The sequence below is a fragment of the Dermacentor andersoni genome, chromosome 9 (assembly GCF_023375885.2).
Source record: "Dermacentor andersoni chromosome 9, qqDerAnde1_hic_scaffold, whole genome shotgun sequence".
NCBI classification, from domain to species: Eukaryota; Metazoa; Arthropoda; class Arachnida; order Ixodida; family Ixodidae; genus Dermacentor; species Dermacentor andersoni.
This window is the reverse complement of record NC_092822.1, coordinates 18,161,200-18,173,805: the sequence shown is the minus strand read 5'-3', so window position 1 is coordinate 18,173,805 and position 12,606 is coordinate 18,161,200. Positions and strand designations below refer to the sequence as shown.

Below are 12,606 nucleotides of genomic sequence, written 5' to 3'. Positions count from 1 at the left end.
CACACCGTGCGAGATACAACGATAAAACCTACGGTACCCAGTTGTCAGAGGTCTGACGACCTAACTCAGTAAGTCATAAGGTTAAATCTTGCACGAAGTTTCTTTAATTTTCTTTTCTCTCTCTTTCTTGCGAGAAGGTGAACTTCGGTCCCAGTACATGGCCACAGCGGTTGCTGTCTATGTTGCCATAAAGGGTTCGCAGACTAGACGACCGGAGCCTGTAGGCGAGGAGGAAAAGCCTTCAGAAAAGAGCGAGGAGAAGTCAAACGGGGAAGCCGTACAAAAAGAGCAGAAAATTCGAATCTTTTAGACCCATCCGCTGCTCTAAGTGCCACAAACTAGGTCATATCGCTGTGAACTGTGGAAAGCCTAGCGTAGTTTTTTCCCACGTGGATGAAAAAGACGAGAATATGGAACTTTTAAGCCCATATCTTCACAACCTGCAAGTTAATGGGAAACCATGCCGGGTGCTAAGAGACACTGCCGCCACTATGGGCACTGTTCATCCGTCTTACGTGACGGTAGATGACTTCACGGGAGAAGTAGCATGGATCAAAAAGGATTTTAGATCAGTTAGTCGTGCCTACTAAGTACAGGGAGGACTTCTTGAGTCTCTATCATGGAAATGGGTGGTCTGGCCACCTAGGCATAAACAAATCAAAGGAAATATTGCTTATGGAATACTACTGACCTGGCTGTTTCAAAGACTTAGAAAATTTTGTAAGATCACGCGACGTCTGCCAGCGCTCGGGTAAACCAAGAGAAACATGGAAAGCTGCTCTAAAAGTAGTGCCCTTAATATCAGTCAGAACCTTTCAGACGACTTGTGATAGACCCGGTAGGGCCTCTACCAAAGACAAAGTCGGGTTAGAGGTACTTGTTTACCATGCTGTGTCCGGCTACAAAGTTTCCGGAAGCAATCCCTCTGAAAGAACGACAGAAAGCTGAGCTAGTTGGCAAGGATTCATTATGTAGCAAAGAGGTGAGGCGCGCATACGGGACACAAGAGTAGAGAAGTGGACAACACGAACGCCTCTGAAAGGGCTCAGCTCCACCGAAGTAGTAGACGCGCTTTTGTCAGTATTCGCTCGAGTTGCGTTTCCAGCCGAAATTCAGGCGAATCAAGAGTCAGTATTCACCAACTCACTGACTTCTACATTCTTACAAAAGTGCGGGGTAAAGTTGATACACAGTTCCGTCTATCACCCTCAGTCAAATAGTGTAGAGAGGTGGCATTGAGTGCTTAAGCGAGTTTTGCGGGCGCTCTGTTACGAGCACAAGGAGTACTGGGAGAATTGTCTTCCGGCCACTTTGTTTGCTTTGCGAACGGTTCCTAATGAGGCTACAGGGTTCTCGCCAGCAGAACTAGTGTATGGGAGGACACCCTGTTCTCCACTGAGAATGTTATGAGAGATGTGAGAGGAAAGAGGAGAGAGTGCAACAGTGGTAGAATATGTGCTAAATCTGCTGGAACGGCTAAGTGCAACCCAAGAACTAGTAAAAAAGAACATGGGAGTAGCTTAACAGAACGCCAAGTTTTATTACGACAAGAATGCGAGGCTTCGTACGTTTAACGCAGGAGATCAGGTAATTATCATCAAACCTTCAAGAAAGAACAAGCTTGAAGTTCACTGGGACAGACCCGTTAAAGTGTTGCACAAACGTTCAGATACTAACTATGCTCTGAAAATGCCCGGTCGCAGGAAGGGGGTGAGGATATACCACTGCAATTTGATGAAGCCGTGAGTAGAGAGGAGCGGAGTCGTTAACTTTACCTTCAAGGAGCAGGATGACACTAGTACCGAGTTTAATGAGTATAAGGCAACCTCCAACTCTGAAATCAGCCTGGAAGAAGTGTTAAAACATTCGGTAAGCTCGCCCGCTCTTAGACCCGACCAGCTAGATGAGCTAAAAGGGATGTTAGGGGAATATCTCGACAGATTCAGCGATCGGCCAGGTATGACCTAACTAATAACGCACGAAATAGAGCTGATGTCAACCGAACCCGTAATATCAAAGCCTTACAAGGTGTCTCCACGACAGAGAGAAATTGTGGAGGCAGAGATACAGCGCATGCTAGAGTTGGGGGTTATTGAGCTTGGTGAGAGTGACTACACGTCACCGCTAATACTTGTAGAAATCCCCAATAAAGACCCTCGTCCTTGTGTTGACTACAGGAAGTTAAATGCCATCACTATAGGGATCAATTGTACCCGATACCCAACATTGAGGAACGAATTGAAAAAGTTAGCGTTGCAAAATACATTTCAACTGTAGATCTCGTGCGGGGATACTGGCAAGTTTCCCTTTCAGAAAGTGCCAGCCGCTATGCCGCATTTATCTCACCTGTAGGCACTATTCGCCCTGTCACCCTCAGCTTCGGGCTGAAGAACGCGCCGTTTAGCTTCTCTAAGTTAATGGATGTTGATATCTTGATGATATTTTGATGGTGTAGCAATTTTTTCGGACAGCTGGGAATAGCACGTATCGCACCTCAAACAGCTGTTCTCACTGTTGAGGGAAGCCGGCTTACGATGAAAGCGGGAAAGTGTATGTTTGGCTGCTCGCAAGTTACTTATCTGGGCTATGTTGTCGGTCAGGGCACGAGACGGCCGGCCGAGCTGAAACCAGCTACGATTGGAGAATTTTCACAGCCGCGCCCGAAAACAGACATTCGTTCATTTTTGGGACTTGCGGGGTACTATCAATGGTATATTCCGAATTACTCGCAAATAGCAAGTCCTTTAACGGACGCCCTCCGAAAGGGAGCACCTTGTAACGTGCACTGGGATAAGGACAAAGAGAACGCTTTCCAAGGTTTGAAAACGCTTTGGCGACGTTATAGATCACTTTGCGTACTTTGGCGACGTTGCAGCTCGCTTTGAAGATACGGCGCCCGCGCGGCCGCGCCGTAATTGGCAGCCGCCGGAGAAGAACGCCCCGCCCCCTCCCATGCGTGCCTTGTGCCCTACCGTAGAGGGCGCGCTTCCGGCCCTTCCTCGCTCGCACACGCGAGGTTGAGCCGCGTGAGCATTTTCAGCCTCGCACAATTTCACTTTCACATACAGCTTACGTATCATTAAACCTTCCTCTCGACTCTACAGCATATATACGGTGCGCGGTGACTATTCTATCGCCCTTGGACTTCATGCGGAACCTCACGGCGACGGCGACGCCGACGACAGAAGTACGTCAGGAGTGTTCATATAATTGCTACCACAATAAAAAGCGCTTTTTCAAGAAAGCTAAGAATGATTATAAATATAACCACGTCCTCTCTATGATATTTGCATTTATTGAACGACAAGCAAGTAACAGTAGCACGGTTGATTCGTGGCGATGTTAATATGAAACTGTGTTCTTGCCATGACGTCCCAGATCGGGAGCGGAACGCGAATCTCGGAATCCGTGCTGCAGGGGTTACGAGCGTTGTGCTCATTTTAATGTAGGCATATCGTGGCCCGGTCTCGGCTTGGCCAAAGATTTGATGACTTAACAGACGTACGTAGCCTTTGTAACGCCCTCTTGCGTGCATCTGAAACGGAGAACGCGCATCGAGAGATGACCGCCTCCTTTTTGTCCTTTTTCTTCTTGCAGCCATGCAAAGACAAAATCGTTCCCTTCACTATATATATGATCTGTATCCATTCAGATGGACATTGCAGTCTACAGAGACTGTATGGTCAGGAGTCAGTTCAACGCTAAGGTGGCTAGAACCATACCCACCCTAACCATTCTAGTTCTAGCCGTCATACAATGCGAAAAAAGAAGTGACTCTTTTGTGCTAAATGTGTACTTCCGTTAATTTTCATAACGAACTCGTAAATTTCACTAATCAGTGGCAAATAATATGAAGCTAACTTTTGGATGCTGTAACATTACATAAAGTTATTATAAAATAAAAAGTTTTCGGGCACAAAAACCAGGCTATGAGAGTGGCAATCCTCAGTGTGTAATAATTAGATTTGCGATGTAGTAGCTATTTCCTGTATTTGACGCACGGTTTCAAAGAGACGTAGACACCTCCTTGAATTTCCCTTGGCGTTTATCATTTCCTCCTTGTTATAGCTAGAGAACGTGTGTTCAGAGGGGGGAAGAGAAGCGTTTGTTGAGTTGCTCATGTTGAAGAGGAGGAAGACAAAATCACAACACAAAGAAGAGAGTACACGGCGACACAAACGCTGCACTCGCAACCACCGTTTATTTCAAAAGCCGGTCTTAAACAGGCATCCACCGCAATACCCTGTGACCGAAAAATGCAGTTCATATGAAAGAGGGAAAAAATTTTGGACGACGCTTAAGCTTCACCTTTAAGAGTGGAACGCAGTACAGCATTCAAAAATGCCTGACTGCTTCTCGCGCCTCCCGGCAACTGCAGCTTGTGTAACCGCACTGTTTACCCGGAAATGCTGGCGGCGAACGCTATGCATAGTGATAGAATGATGTGGCAACATAACGTGCATATACCTAATGTCCTATAGCAAGCTGTGCCGAAAGTTTGTTGAATGTTATCGATGGTTCTATATGTGTTGTCTATGTTGTCGCTAAGCCTCGTGTAACCGAATTCTGGGGACGTATTCTGCTACGATCCCTTTCGGCGACAGTATCATCGTCAAGTGCGTGCTGATAGGATGGTTGAGCAAAATCGCATGAGCTGACTGGCTGGTTGTGCACTATGTCACGCGAAGGCGATAGTATACCGCCGAAGCGATCGTCACAGAATGCGTCGTCCCCTGTGCGCGACGGGAATACTGGTGTACATTCTAGAACTTATGAGAGCGCACGCGATCACGCCAGAAGGTTCGTTGAGCTATGTATGAGTGACCGACGCGTCTGAACCGCAGATCATATTTTCGACGGTCGCAGACTTCGCTCGCCGCTATATATCGTTGTGCTCTAGTGTTACTTGTTTCGCTGAGCAGAAGTTCGCCCAACAGAGAGTTAAATTTGAAACGCTGTTTTGGCACTGCGTCGTTCTTCACCGTCACTAGAACGCGACAATATGAAGTGCATTTGTCTTTCACGCACAAAAAACAAGTCCACAAGAAAAGGAAGACCAAACAGGACGAGCGCGGGATATATCCGCAGGGTATATATCACTGCGCACCCGCGATGTCAGTACCGTACAGTCTACTACCCTGCCACGGCTTACGTGCGCGTGTCGCTCTTTCAGACACCCAACACTCCCGTATCGGCCGATAACCACATCGTCGCGCTTTGTCAATTGCGTGCGCAGGTGGAACAGCTGAGGAATGTGGCCAAACTTCGGCCCAACATGACCTGGCTTCTCTACGACACTCACCTGGGAGACATGACCGGGAACTGCTCGAAAACGGGCCACGAGGTGTTGCGCGCTGCCAGGGCGGCGTTGCTGGCCAACTGATGTCGAGCGTGCGCCATCGCAGCCAGTCCGCAAGCTGCAACGGGGGAAGGGCGGCAGGGAAAGAGGGAGAAAGCGTCATCGGTCGCTTCGCAGACGTCAAAGCGTGGACGGATAAGCGATTGGCTGGACGGCTGGCGAATTCGTGCCCCTTACGGCGGCTTGTGCCAAGACTTCCTAGATGCTATGGTGTTTCCAGCTGTACCGTGACGAACCAGCCAACCACGACTTGGGAGTCCTGCACTCGCTTCTATACCGTGGCTCGAAGTGCTGCCTAACTGTTACCAATTATTTATCTGATTTTATTCCTCCTTGCGTTTTCCTTTCATGATTAGTGCAGAAATAAGTTGCTCCAATTTGTGTTCGCTTAAAGGGCCAAAGGAATATCTGCGACGTTTGTAAATTCATATTTCTTTGACGCAATAGCATATGTTTAGGAATGTTCTCGCACTGAATTTACCATGCCGAGATTATCTTTCTACGCTCTTAAACCATAAAGCACCCGCCACGACAATCTTACTAATTTGCACGTTGTGTAAATTTAATAATGTACTCTGCGCTGCTGCAGAAACTTTGCTTTAGAGAATGCTGACTTTCAATGAAAGTCGAGCTCAGGAAGTTATGCCGGTTTCATTAATGTGTGCCACATATTATTCCATGTTACGTTAACGTCCGTATTACATGTGCACAAGTCAAGCATACTTTAACTAGCGTTATTATAAGAAACGGAGAGTTGTGCCGCTAGCCACAACGCGCACTTCAGCGTAGGGACGACAGATGGCGCCGCCGTAGCGTTTCAGTAAAATCGACATCTTCACGCGAAACGTCTTTCACTTCGGTCAGCATGAGTCACATGCTGACGGAACTTTCACTTCAGCCAGCATTTCGCGCGCGCAAGGGAGGAAGGCCGGGAGGAAGCACGCCGTCTTCCATCGCGCGCGACGCACCGTGCACGGGGGTTCTGTGTTCTACTCCGGAGACGGATGCGCATGGAGCCGCTGAGCGGGCCGTATCTTGAAAACAACGTGCGGTGGCGACAGAATCTACATGCAACGAGAGCTGATAGCTTTTCGCGTGCGCTATGTTCTTGCCGTTCGCGTTGAAGCGAGACAGCACGAATGTCGATTCGCTCCCTGCAGCTGCCTCGCCTCTTCACGCCAGCATTTTGACAGCGGGTGTCCGCGGTCATCGAGTGAGATGTGTGTTTATGTTTGCTTGTACGCGCGTGGCACCATGCTTGTTAATTTATTCCGGAAGCAAATGTTTACAAGTTTATACGGCCAATGAAATTACTATCCTTACTTCGCAGAGCTGTCTATTAATTGGCTACTGTAATCGATGCTTCGCCTTTCGTGCGAAACTGCGAATTTTTTTTTTATATGTTAGGCGTTTTATTTTAGAAAATTTCTACACTTTATTGGCGCTTAAATAATTGTAGTGTAATACACAGATCCGGGAGAATTCTATAAAATAGTTACAATGAACAAATTTCTAGTAAATTCACCAAAAGGGTGGTCAACTTGGTAGATTTTTGTCACTGTTTGGGACGTATACTCTTAAGGAGGCATTTCTTGATCGAAGCTCGTTGCCAATGAGCACCTTTACACATTGAATACGAATACTCGTAGGTTCAATACCGAAGATCTAGGCAACAGGAACCATGTTTTGCTTACTTGAGCAAACTTTGAAGTCCCCTGATAGGGAAGCTTTTTTCAGCAATAATATGATTGGGAAATCATTCTGAGCAAACTAGTAAGTAGCCATGATTTTTTAAAGCAATATCTGATATTGTCAAGCGATACGTATGGGACACTTGGCAGGGAATGACACTCGCACAAAAACGTTATGCAACAAATTCACGCAGGTATAATCAAAATATCATAAAATCTTCAAATCCTTGAGCAGTGTTTCTACAGGGTCTTGCCAGTGTATCCGTTGCATTTCAGTGATCCAAAAGCATTCACGAAACGTCCGACAGGATAAGAAAGCTTTCAATCTTGCTTCCACGGATTCTGGTTGAATTTCTTTTCTAGAGGGGTAGAGATAAATAAAATTAACAATTGCTTTCTGCTGAAAGGAAAATTGTTTCCCTACTGTAAGGGAAACTATTCCACGCAAAAGCGGTTCGAGTCGATTTCGAAACAAACGCAAATAGTCCGGTTTTTCCAGCCCGTCGCTAAACATCCGCGTTGATTCCGTATCCCTAGCCTCTGAGATCGCACGTGAGCACGGCGGTGCGATCTCTGGGGCCACACAATATCTGATTTATGTCGTTCAGCGCTCTCAAGATGGCAGCCGCTGTGGAAACGGCTGATTAGTTGTACTAGCCACTATTTCTTTCTTCTTCCCCTTTTGACTGTAGTGATACGCGATGAGTGAGGTTTGGCTACCAAAGTGTCCTCTCGACTGGGGATTTATTTTTTATTAGATGCAAATAAGCGGGCAACTATGAAAGAGCAGAACGAGGTGCGTAACTTCGTTGCGCGCGAGCATATATGTTCCACAAACAAGTGTGTATAGTGTTTGACTCGGAACATACTCCAACTGTAGCTTGATGTTACATATCGAACTTAATTTTTCATTACACGCAAACAATAGTCGTGCAAAGGTCAGAGGACAGTAAAATGTAAATAGCAGCTCGGTCTTATTGCACAGATAAGAAAGCAGGCTTGCGGCAACAACCCGTCCTTCACAATATGGACGTTGCGCCCGAGCACTGTCTGCTGGTTTCAGCAGCGTGCACATCATCTGCCGCGCGTTACCGACCCGTGCGTCGCGCTTGAGCTCTCGCCTTGTTCAAATGAGTGTGCGAATTCACAAAAGTCGATGTTAAGCTTCCCGCCAGGCGTCTCGTCCCGCGAGGCATAGAGTTTCCTACAATAATTCTTGTAGGTAACTCTATGCCGCGAGGCGTCGGCGTCGTTCCTCACCGGAGCGACACGACACACCTAGGCCACGCCAATCTCTGAGGCAATGTCACTGCGGCCGCTGCTTTTCCCCGCGTACGCGCGATGGCGTAAGGGCACCCGCTGGTGCAAAGCCCCTTCACGCTAATGCGCGGTTGTCCTGGAGGCCGCGCTGCACAAGGGTGTAGACTTTCGCGTTCGGTGGCGTTGTGCACCTATTGCAGGATCTCGGTGCAAATGGTAAATAGGGGTGACGTCGTGTAGCCATGTAGCTCTATCAGTGCGGTGCTGAGCGCTCCTCGCTGTTATCCGTGTATGACTGTCTGCACCGCGTGAGTACAACTTCGGCCGCGCCTTTCCTGCGTGGCCTCCTGCTGTTATCGCTGGGCCTGGTAAGTATTGCCTTTGATTTTCACCGCTTGCTGTGCACCACAACGTCAACATGCTCGTTTCATCACGACGTTGGTAAACAGTCATTGATTCGTTCCTAGCACGATAGATAGCGCCGTGTGTATTTCCGCCGAGAGACGAAGTAAAAAAACTAAACAAAAAAATTAAGGAGGGGCCCTGACGTCACTCTCTCTGAAGCCGGAAGTTGGCGTTGCCATGGCGTTGCTCCGCCATCATGTCGGGCCAGTTCTCCTCTCTTGTTTATATTTCTCGCGAGAACACGCCGCGCTGTGAGCAACCGGGGGGCTCGGACGTGCGCGCTCCGCAGGAATACATAGTATGCACGTACGTCATTCAATGATACTCCGCGCTTCCGGTTTACGGCAGCGCCAGCTCTGGGAACCTATAGTCCTATGCGCGCGCCTGTTGATAAGGTACCCCAAGATGGCCGAAGGTAGCAGAAGCAGCGGATGTGACGTCACGTGCATACTACGTATATTAAAGGATCCAATCGCGATGCCTCATCGCATTACTGTTGACGAAGTCATGTTGAATGCCATTTTCTCGCTCGTCTAGTGCATAATTAACGGCTTCACTATATTCTGTGTTCCAGACGGCTCAAGCGCCGAGATAATGAGAACTAAAGATAGATAAAGAAAGATAAAGAGTAATACGGTGAGGTACCTTCCTCCCCAGAGGCCCCATTGGCTCGCGCCGCTCCGCGTGCCCGCTATATAGATCAGCCGTGCAAAGCAGCATGACAATCATGCTCACGCATTGTCGCTCACAGTGACCTATAGCTTGTTTACCCAAGTTAGTAATTGTTTTCGACTTCACAGAGGAAAAAAATGGAGCTGTGGGTACAAACGGTGACGCATATAGAGTTCACATTAGCAATTTATACATGAACAGGATTGTTGTTCTTTTAACCAGTGCAAGATTAGCAGAAAATGCTGCATTAGTTGAACACACTACGACAATGCGAACGGAATTAATACGCAGAACGCAAGCGGAACACGCACAAATAGCATAAGTGTCGAAACAGACTGTGGCTGTGCGCCAGTCCTCCGCTGAATGACAGTTAGCGCTACTTTCGGGCAAAATCGGAACGCCCTGCTCATCTCGTTCAAAAAATGTGGCCTATATGCTGTTGTCGGCGGGGTTTATGGGCACACAACCGATTGAAATATATAGACAGCAGCGAAGCGTCGCGGTGTTCATTTCAGTGCGTGCCGCCGACCGCCTATACACACGGCGACGGTGCTGCGTGGAATCGGTCTCGCGGCAAGTACATTAGCTGCGAAAGGCATAAACGCATTTCGACACTGACACTTCCATTAAGCCTAACAGGGTATGTTTGCGCACTCGTTTCAGAAAAGAAACGACGGCATGGCGTCGGGGCCCAGCGATCTCGGCGGCATCCTAAGTGAAATCTCCTGCGTGGATTTCAGACGGCTCGCAGCCAGGATCAAGAGCATTTTGCTGAACTTTAAAGCCTGCGGTGTAGACCTCGACAAGCCATGCAGCAGTACTGCGCAGAACCCCAGCCGCTGCTGGATCACGTGGTACCTGCCCGCACTGAATGAAGTGATGCGCGTCGCTTCGATGCACATTTTCGAACATGCTTCCGGAAAGTTGGCGCTTAGCTCTTTTCCGGACGTCAGCCAAGATTACCAGAACCTTGAGAGCACCCTCCTCGAAAGTGTCACGCTAGTGTACTCGCTGCTGAAAGAGCACCGATGCATCACGCGTCTTGACGTGGGTGATACTGCAGTTTTGTTCTGCTACTTCCCAAAGCTGATTTCCAAAGCGCTGCGTCAGAACAAAGGAATAGTGGAGGTCCGCGTTTATCCCGGTGACGTGAGCGGTGTTTGGCGCGGAACGCACGCTTTGACTATCCTGTCTTCCGCCCTGGCACCACTTTCTCGAAGACTCGATGTCTTGGACGTCAACGAGCTCATGCCGACCGTCGAGTCGTTAGGGGAAATCGCCGAGGCGGTTAAGAAAAGCAGCTTGCGCCGTCTCGTTATGAGAAACGGTCTTTCGAGCAAGATTTCAAGGAGATTGTTCCGCGTCGTCGGGTGTTCTTCCTCGCTGAGCGTGCTGGAAATCGGGTGTAACAAGAGACTGCCACTATCGAACGCCACTATCTTGTCCGATGCGTTGAAGCGTAACAAAACGCTGCGAAAACTTTCCATAGGATGGGTGTTGGGAGCAGACGCGGTCGGAACAATACTCACATCCTTGAAAGACAACACAACCTTGGAAGAGCTGGCACTCCTCAACTCGTACGAAGAACCGAACTACATCTTTTGGGAGGGCTTGGAGGCGCTACGCTCGAACCGTAGACTCGAGTGCCTGAAGCTCGTGGAAGTTAGCTTGAACGACACCTGTGCTCTAATCGTAGCAGACATTCTGCGGGAGAATGACACGCTCCAAGACGTCTGCCTTTCCCAGAACAACATCACCGATGTCGGAGCTGGTGCGCTAGCCAAGGCCCTGCAACAAAACTCTACTTTAAAGCGCCTGGACATCTCTCAGTGCACGTTGAGTTGCAAAGCCTTGTCAAGCTTCGTAGAATCGCTCTCGCACAACACCACGGTAGAGTACGTTCGACTCGGGTTCGTTGACGTTCCGGAGACGTGGACGCCGAGTTCGCCCCTCACTGCGAACCGCTGCGCTCGCCTGGGTGTCACGTGGAACACGCGTGGTCTCGAAGAATGGGCCGCGTCGCTGCGACCAGGGGAACACCACTTCCAGCGACTTTGCGTCGGCTGGACTGCAGATTCCACGTCGTCCGGCGTCGTTCACTGGTTCGACGCGGTGCGTGCGAGCGGCACTTTGCTTACGGAACTCGTCGTCAACTGCCCCAGAGCAGTCGCTCGGGAGTGCGGCGACGCTACGATGTCTTTTCTCGAGAGTACGCGTTCCTTGAAGAAGCTTACCGTGGAGACTGTCAACTACTCCTACGGCTACGTGACCGCCATCATCCGTGGCCTCGTCCGTAACAAGAGTGTCGGCGAGGCCAAATTTCACCAGTGCCTCCACATAGACCAGGACGTCAAAGCGCTGCAAGAACTGATGCGCACGAGCCGGACCTTGCATCGCCTGGCGTTCACATCTCACTATCTCGGAGAGCACGCCGTCCGGTCTTTCGCTCGCGCTTTAGAGGACAACTTCGTTCTTCTCAGTTTAGACTTCGAGTATTTGCCTAGCGTCAGCATGTATCCCATCCTGAGCATCCTCGACAGGAATCGGTTGTTCCTCAATCGTGCCGTCGACTGCGTGTTGAACTCTTCGGCGGACGACGAGTCCATACGGGGCCTGCAGCTTCTCTCCGATAGCGACTCGCTGATCGATGCGGTTGCCGCCGTTTGGGGCAAGGGACGCGAGGAATGCAGGAGCCTAGTGCAGGCATCGGCTCGCCGCCTATTGAGCGCGTCGCAAAGTCAGTGAAGTTGCGAGGGCTGAGGCCAAGTTGTGTAGAAGATAGAGCGTCGAGTGAAAAGCGTCACCTATCACTGTTGCGGAGATCAGGCGCGATGTACGTTTGCATTCAAGCAGAAAATCTGCCGAATGCAACAGAAAGTCAGTAAAAGCGCGACAGAATTTCTATAGCGACTATTGTTAGGGCTCCCATTTCCCCAGGCTTTTCCTGGCAAGTGGAAGTTCTTTCCTTAAAGCTTGCTGTTTGTATATTTCGCGTCTTCAGAAAACGAATGGCTCGTGAATATGCAAGGGCGAAAAAAAGCCATAGTCGGAAGAGCTGGAAACTGTGCATGCTTGCAAATGTTCGTAACGGATAGCGGAAAAGGAGCAAGCGAAAAAGAAATTTGTGGGTTTTATTTTTTTATTTGGACTCATGCACCGTAGTACGTATCGCAGTGGCAATGGCATTGCGCTACTGAGGTCGCGGGTACGATCCCGGCG

General features: G+C 49.1%; 1 protein-coding gene across 1 annotated transcript; it reads left to right on the top strand.

Moving 5' to 3' along the window:
* Nucleotides 1–8,284: 8,284 nt before the first annotated feature.
* On the top strand, nt 8,285–12,289 carry LOC126527154 (uncharacterized). Its single transcript, XM_050174903.2, has 2 exons — nt 8,285–8,678; nt 10,051–12,289. Exon 2 carries the CDS (start codon nt 10,066–10,068, stop codon nt 12,130–12,132), a length of 2,067 nt encoding a protein of 688 aa, XP_050030860.1. The 5' UTR covers nt 8,285–8,678; nt 10,051–10,065; the 3' UTR covers nt 12,133–12,289.
* The last annotated feature ends 317 nt before the right edge of the window (nt 12,290–12,606 follow it).